An 8,025-nucleotide genomic window follows, 5' to 3' on the forward strand; every position below is an offset into this window, starting at 1 on the left:
CAGTTGGCTCGGTGGCCTCCCTGGCTTTAGGACGGGTATTACTCGAGCATGTTTCCAATCAGATGGGATGCATCCAGAGGTCCAGACGTTGTTATATAGTTGGAGCAGAGCGTCGAGTTGGTCATTGCCTAGGTTCTTGAGGGCCTGGTTAGGGATCCCGTCCGGGCCAACTGCACTGCGCCGCTTTAAGCCTTGGATGGCGGACTTCAGCTCGGACATCGTGTGGTCGTCGTCCGCCGGGGAATCATTTGCTCCAGTGTGGCTAGGAAAAAGGCGTTGGGTACTGCAACTTGCGACGCGAGCTAGATCACTGGCATAGTCTTCGGCTATGTTCTTGGGCTCCCCGTTTGACGCTACCGATAACGTGACAAGCGGGTCGACAGGCTCGGGAAGGCTTTCGATCGCTCGCAGGGTATACCAAACCTTCGTTGTTGGAGTGTGGGCATTGAGGGACCCGCTGGACTGTCTCCATTGGGTCCGCCTTAACTTCAAGGTATACCTTCTATGGGCAGCACAGACACGCCTGTAAGCGACCTAGTCGCCCTGAAGGCCGGTTCTCAGAGCTCGTCGCTGTGCTCGTCGTCGCGCAGCACGGAGGTTGAGGTATCGGAGGTCAGGGGGCAGGCATACTGGCCAGGTAGGATACTGCTTTTAAGCTATTAGCCAATGACGCCTTTACAGAGTCGAGCAAGGTATCTGCCGTAGAGCCGACCAGTCCTTCCCTGAACTTCACCCAGTTGGTAATAGTCTTCGTTTTCCTGGGGCCGTTACGCCTTCTTCCGCCTTCGCCTCTCGGTAGCTGCTATTGGAGCGAGAGCGTTCCCTTGCGATGTGTCGTTGCAACTTTAGGGATGGGCAGTCCCTTGATGTGGCGACATGACGTCCTTTGCAGTTTATGCAAGTGGGTTCAGATTCAGGGCACATCGGGCTCTCGTGGGAGGATCCGCAGTTGTTGCACTGAACCGTGCGCGGTAGGTACTCACGAACTTGCATGGTCAGGAGGTGAAAGCTGACACGCTTAGGAGGTTTCGGCCCAAGGAACGTTAGCCTCACCGCACCAGCGTCCCGTCTTATTCTTCTGGCTGCTATTAGAGGAGGGTCGGACTTAATGGCCTCCATAATTTGGCTGTCGGAGATGGAGGTATCAACTCCCAAAAGGACGCCATAGCATGAGTTGAACGGGCGGGGCTCATAGGCACGGACAGGAATGGAACATATGCGATTCAGCTGCAGGAGGGCTAATTTCGCAGCAGGGGCAACAACATCTACCGCTATAATGTTCTTAGCGTGATTCGGCCGAATCTCCTTAATTCTCCCGGGGAGCTCAGAAGTGAGGAATTGCGAGAGCTTTAAGTGGTTGAGCTTAGCTAGATTCGATTCCCGCTCCAGTGGCGCGAAGATGACTGTGGCTCCCTCGAGCGAGGTGATGCGTTCGATGTTGCGCTTGCTTGCCTTTCGAGCCCGTTTGACAACGTCTTTGAAAGGTTGATCCTCATCGGACGACTCGAGAGTGGAGTGGTCGCTTGAAGAGGCACCTCTCTTGACAGTGTGGCTGCTCGCGGGAGAGCCAGGTTCGGAGCTGTTCGCCTCTTCAGTAGAGGAATCCATCGGGCCCGCACAAAGGGCTCGCCGGGGAGCGGGCAGCTCGCCCGAGTCCAGTGCGCAGCGTCGGCTTGCAATATAGAGGATACCCGAAATAACCCCTGACAATAGCTATGAGTAATTCGCAGGAATCAGGAGCAGCAAAATCGTACGTCCGCACCTGTTAAAACAGAACTTCACCACATAGCACGCTCCTAGCCAACCATCATTTCGAATGATATCATTCTGTGTCTTGATTTGTTCAAAACAGGGGGGAGGCGCCTATCTGGGACAAGATAATCTGTGCCAGATAGGCGCCTCCTCCCATTTTCAAATAATCAATATACAGAATGATATAATTCGGAATGATGGTTGGCTAGGAGCGTGCTATGCGGTGAAGTTCTGTTTTTTTTTTTTTGATTGCGTGTTAGCGCCGCGAAGCAACTGTGGCTATGAGCGACGTACAGATGTGGACAGACGGAGAGAGGACAGCAGGAAGGAGTGGGGGACAGGGGGATTAGTATACGTCCTGGGCCGACTTCAGGGGGAACTGTGCCGACATTCGTCTGGAAAGTCTTCGGAAAACCCAGGGAAAACCTCAGACAGCACAGCCGGCGGTAGGATTCGAACCCACCACCTCCCAGTCTACAGCACGACCTTGGTTATCACCAACGAGCGGACGCCTTAGCCCACTCGACCATGCCGCTGGTAAAGTTCTGTTTTAACAGTGTACGACATAGAGTGAAAGGTTCAATGAACTTTTCCTAACGGCAGTAAGCAATTAAATGAACATGTCCAGTGTTCCTCTCATAGCATGAAGTCGTCTAAGGAACAGGCAGCGTTTTGACATGGCCTTTAAGATCATACGGGGCACCTTGCACGCCTGGCTAGCCTATTAGATTAAAGGCCAAATGTTGCATGGGAGACAATTCACAAACATGGAGTACACTTGACGGAAGCGCAGAAAGAAGTGCAGGGTTCGCCTTCAAGAAAATGCCCAACAGGATGTTGATTCTACAAAAGGAACGAATGAAGCTTTAGGGAGGACTCAAGCAAGGAAACCTGGTAACATTGGACTAACGCAACGACACATGCCAGATTTTTCTAACCGCACATACGGAGTTGTGGGGGCAAACTGAAAGAAGTAGTAGGAGGAGGTGTCGTAGGAGACCGGTGTCCACTACGTTCCATAGGTGTCTGGTTCGAACCCCACATCGTCTGGGCCCTTCGCGTATTTTTTCCCGCGCGGCACGTGTGCGGTGGATTGTCCGTGCGCTTATCGGCGGGGGGAGGGCTTCGTGCGCGCTTACCCTCTCACATTTTTCAGCCTGGGCCAACTTCTTTCGCCTTTTTTCTATCTCTGCCGTCTTGAATCGCAAGTTTTTTCCCAACACAACAGGTGTGAAGTAGGCGGTTTACATGCAAACATAGACATGCGAAGGATAGCCATACACAAAAGTACAAGCGAAAATATATTTATTAAAGTCAATAGTGTAGGAAAGTATGTTGTGACTCTCTGTGCAGGTGAAAAACCCAGCCAAAAGAACCTGAGGTAGAAGAAACACAATACGATACACGTAACAAAGGCTATACTTATAACAGGTATGATGCAATAGCATTGAAGGGGTATCACACATCATACACAATATTTTTGATTAATTGTAATCACGCAAGTTTTCAATTAAGCAGAACTAAAATGGTACAGCACATTTAATCAACGAATATACTTTTAATCAACATGATTGCAATCAAAATTACAAGTTTTATTATAAAAGGTCTCACATTATTATACGTGAGCACCATAGTGGCGTTTTAATTACAAAGTTCTGATAGATGTACGTAACTTTAAGAACAATAGCTAAGTTGGGTTGTCCATTCGTTTACCGACGCGCCTTTTTCACCCTGTGCCGACTTCTTTGGCGATGTTTTTTTTTAGCGCGCGGTGGGTGGTGCGCAGGTGAGGGTCTGTCCGGGTGCTTACCAGCGGACCGAAGCGGACCGACTTCGTTCGCATTTGTTTCAGGTGGCGCGTGGGCACTTTACATGCAAGTAGAGGCATGCACACTGACAACACCCGGACCGACTTCTTTGCCGATTTTTCACACTGGGCCGACTTCGTTCGCAATTTTTTAACGCGGCGTGTGAGTGGTTTACATGCAAGTAGGGACATGACGCCGTCACACCTGGGCCGACTTCTTTGGCAATTTTTCCTCCTGGGTCGATTTCATTCGTAATTTTTCCGCTACAACAGTTGCGCGGTGGACGGTTTACATACAAGTATAGATATGCAAACGATAACCATATACAAAATACAAATGAAATTTATTAAAGCCAAATAGGGGCACGAATTATGTTGTAACTCTGCGTGAAGGAGAAAAACCCAGCCAAAAAAGATGAAACGGAAGAAACACAATACACATAATAAAGAATATGGGAAGCTAAGTTGAATATTCCAACACGACACAATTAATTTCTTATAATGTGAATAGCACACATGCATGCGTGAAGAAGGAAAACTCAACCAAAAGATGAAACGGAAGAAACACAATACACATATTAAAGAATATGGGAGGCTAAGTTGATTATTCCAACACGACACAATTCATCAATTTCTTATGACGTGAATAGCACACATGCAAGGAACTAACATGAAACACAATCATCAGATAATAGAGAGCCAAACCCATCACGTAAACAAGAGATACATAGAGGAAAATAATTGAAAAACAATCTATCAAAACGAAAAAGATGACGAATTTAATACAGCGACTAGCACAGAGCTAACGCTGAATAGCAGAGAAACACTCTAGACGGCGCATCATCCACACGTAAACGATAGATACGTGCAAGGAAATAATGAGAAACACGATCAACAGCTAATAGAGAGCCAAACCAATGCACCATTCAGCATGCAAACAACAGGTACACAAAGGAAAAAATAATTGAAACACAATCTATCAAAACGATAAACATGCACGGATGAATAGCAGAGAAACACTCTAAACAGCGCATCTGCCAACTTGCAAACAACTGACTAGAAATTGATAGCAAAACAAGCTATCAAACAAGAAACATTACAAATTTAATAAATTGAAATGGAGGTAATCTATCTTTTTGAACTATCATAAAATCATCCTTGCGACCTAATCTAGTCGAACTATATACAATTTTCACCCTACTCAGGCACTATAAACATTACCTTGACAATCCAACATTACACTATCATACATGACATTATCCAACACACACCGTACAGTCAAGCTTTACACACGACAGCCAATATTTGCTACTTGAGCATGGTGGGGGTCACTCTATCCCTCCCTCTATACAGTCCAAAAGAAAGAAATGGAACGTCCTTTTTCAATCTATAGGGCAGGGAACTCTCTCCATTTCACATTCTTTCCTCCAAGTGGAAATATTTTTAGGACTGGTGCACAGAGGCAAAATGTTTTATTGATCAACTATCGCAAATAGATGTTAGCATTATTCGATTCTCAAGAACACCATAAGAATTCTATCAAAAACAAACAATAGCAAGAAAAAATCTAGGAATAGACATCAATATCAGTGCAAACTGGTTTTAGACAAACATTATCTAAGCAAGCGAGAAATATCATCTGCGGAAACAATACTCAATCAAAACGAGAAATATTGCATTTAATGTATTTCAGATCAGACACAACTATCATACATACATTGTTCTCAACTCACAAAATATCAATCGAGTGAACATCTGAAGCAACGAGAGAAACTCAAGTTTATTCACTTGTAATAGGAAAATTTATTAACGGTAACAAATACACATACCCGAACACCCGAAGCACAACATACAACAAACAGTTACAAGTATAGAGGCAATATTATGTACAATCGCTTCACAAACTATTTACACACAACAACTTGAGTCAACTTCCCGTGAGGCAATGACAATAATTAAAAATGTACAAGTTATGTCTACAGTCTATGTACACTCATTCCGGTGAGTATTTACATATGGAAGAAAGATGAAGAAACATGACAATGATGGCGGTGCGACAAATGAAATTCATGGAGGGAAGCCAACGATGCTCACAGCCCCTCGCCTCACAATAAGGGAAGGATGATGTCGCCACCTGCGTGTGAACTCAGCCTCTCCAATAGCGAAAAGTTCTCGCTGGAGTTCGCTCGTCAGAAGTACATGCACGGTCCTCACCAATACAAAAAGGGGGGTGCTGCGTTGACGGCGAGCTACAGCTCTGCAACGAGCCTGCCATAGCACGACCGTCCCACATGCTGTTAACAGTACACTCAGACAGTGTGCGCGCCTTTGGTGAAACTGCACTGGGCAACATATATTTGTCGAACGCCTGACCAGATGCCAGAACGTACGCGCAACGTGACAATCGAAGAGAACATGCATGTTAGACTCACGCTGGTTGCAGTAAGGACACGTGTCGGTAGAGGGGATGCCCCACGAACTGAGGCGATCACGCGTAGGCTGGGTACCCCAAGCAAATGACCACAGAACATCACGGAGTGGTCCTGGCAGCCAAACACATACAGTTGTCGTCCACGAGACGGCCGACGCCTGATCAACCCGCCTTCGGTAGCTGTCACCCGTTGCACTCTGCAGAAGCACTTTCGCCATCATAGAAGGCGAATAGGATGCGAGGGAGGAGGCAGAAACAAGAGCTGTCATCTGGTCTAGTATATTTCAATTCTTCGTTAGCAAACCTCAAAAACTCCACCATCAATCCCAGCAGCCCTTCCGATGTTGACGTACAAATATTTTTATAACTATTGTAGATTCGGCATACAAGCTCTTGCACCCTCAATTCCGTAATTTGAACCATATCTCCGAATACGACCATATCGAAGACGTATTGAAATATTGTGATAATAGAATCATTTCGCCGATCTTCTTTTTCGAAGCAGCTTTTGATCATGTCCTCCCATGACCTATGGTAACGAGTACAAAATCCATCCATCTCTTTGTTGAAACTTCCTCGTTCTGTGTTCTAGTGCACTTCTACACTTAATTAAATCATATCTGTGTTCATTTTATTGATTAAAAATGTATTATATTATCAGGTTTAGAATATTAATAATATCCCGCTGTGAGAATTATGGAAAAACACGCTATGTGTAAGGAAAAACGTGTGCTTTCAATGATTCTAAGTACAAGATCACGCTATAGAGTCCTCCCTTCCGTGTTTTGACTTGGGTGGGGGGTGCGTTTATAGTTTTTCAACTATACACCGTGTACCAAGACCATTGCAGAATTCCCCTACTCCCTGCGGGCGTAACCTTAATGAAAGTGTACGGGAACTTTATGGCTAGCAGCTTCTCTCTCTCACTTCGTTTCCACTAGTGGGTCCTGAATGAAAAAGACTTGTTTCTGTATAAGACTGCGGTATTTGCGCTGCGTGGTTAAGAAAATGTTTGCTTAAATTAATTACTGATTTGTCTTTGTTTCAGATGATCACTCGATTGATATTAATAAAAAATATTCTACTAGATACGAATTTATTTTTGAGCTGTGTGCGTTGATTTCCGCTATAGAAAGCTTTTACAATAATTTGCATTTCAGATGAGTTGTTTGTTTGTGGCTTCTGCGTGTAGAAATTATTGTTGGAAAGTTATCATAAAAATGATGTAATTAAATTTGTTTCTCGTGTTGAATTAGTATTGTTTCTGTCACTGAATAAACTTGACTTTCTCTCTTTGCTTCAGATCTTCACTCGATTGATATTTTGTGAGTTGAGAATAATGTATGCATGATAGTTGTGTCTGATCTGAAATGCATTAAATGCGATGTTTCGCGTTTTGATTGAGTATTGTTTCCGCAGATGATATTTCTCGCTTGCTTAGATAATGTTTGTCTAAAACCAGTTTGCACTGATATTGATGTCTATTTCTAGATTTATTTCTTGCTATTGTTTGTTTTTGATAGAATTCTTATGGTGTTCTTGAGAATCCAATAATGCTAACATCTATTTGCGATAGTTTATCAATAAAAAATTTTGCCTCTGTGCACCAGTCCTAAGAATATTTCCATTTGGTGGAAAGAATGTGAAATGGAGAGAGTTCCCCGCAATATAGATTGACAAAGGACACTCCATTTCTTCGTTTTGGGCTGTACAGAGGGAGGGAGAGAGTGACCCCCACCATGCTCAAGTAGCAAATATTGGCTGTCGTGTGTAAAGCTTGACTGTACTGTGTGTGTTGGATACCTCTGTCGTGTAATGTGTAATGTTTGTTTATAGTGCCTGAGTAGAGTGAAATTGTATATTGTTCGATTAGATTAGGTCGCAAGGATGATTTTATGATACTTCAAAAAGATAGTAGTAACGTGAAAGCACAGCTTTTTGTAAAACACTACCACTTTGTTCAGTACTATTCGCCACTAGACTCAGAGTGCTCTGAGATGTACTCGTGTAGCATTCGCCTGGCACAACGGCCTTC

General features: G+C 44.6%; 1 protein-coding gene across 1 annotated transcript; it reads right to left on the reverse strand.

Moving 5' to 3' along the window:
• Positions 1-729: 729 nt before the first annotated feature.
• LOC135392541 (uncharacterized) lies at positions 730-1,608 on the reverse strand. Its single transcript, XM_064623249.1, has one exon. It carries the CDS (start codon positions 1,606-1,608, stop codon positions 730-732), a length of 879 nt encoding a protein of 292 aa, XP_064479319.1.
• Between the last annotated feature and the right edge of the window lie 6,417 nt (positions 1,609-8,025).

The sequence above is a fragment of the Ornithodoros turicata genome, chromosome 4 (assembly GCF_037126465.1).
Source record: "Ornithodoros turicata isolate Travis chromosome 4, ASM3712646v1, whole genome shotgun sequence".
NCBI lineage: Eukaryota > Metazoa > Arthropoda > Arachnida > Ixodida > Argasidae > Ornithodoros > Ornithodoros turicata.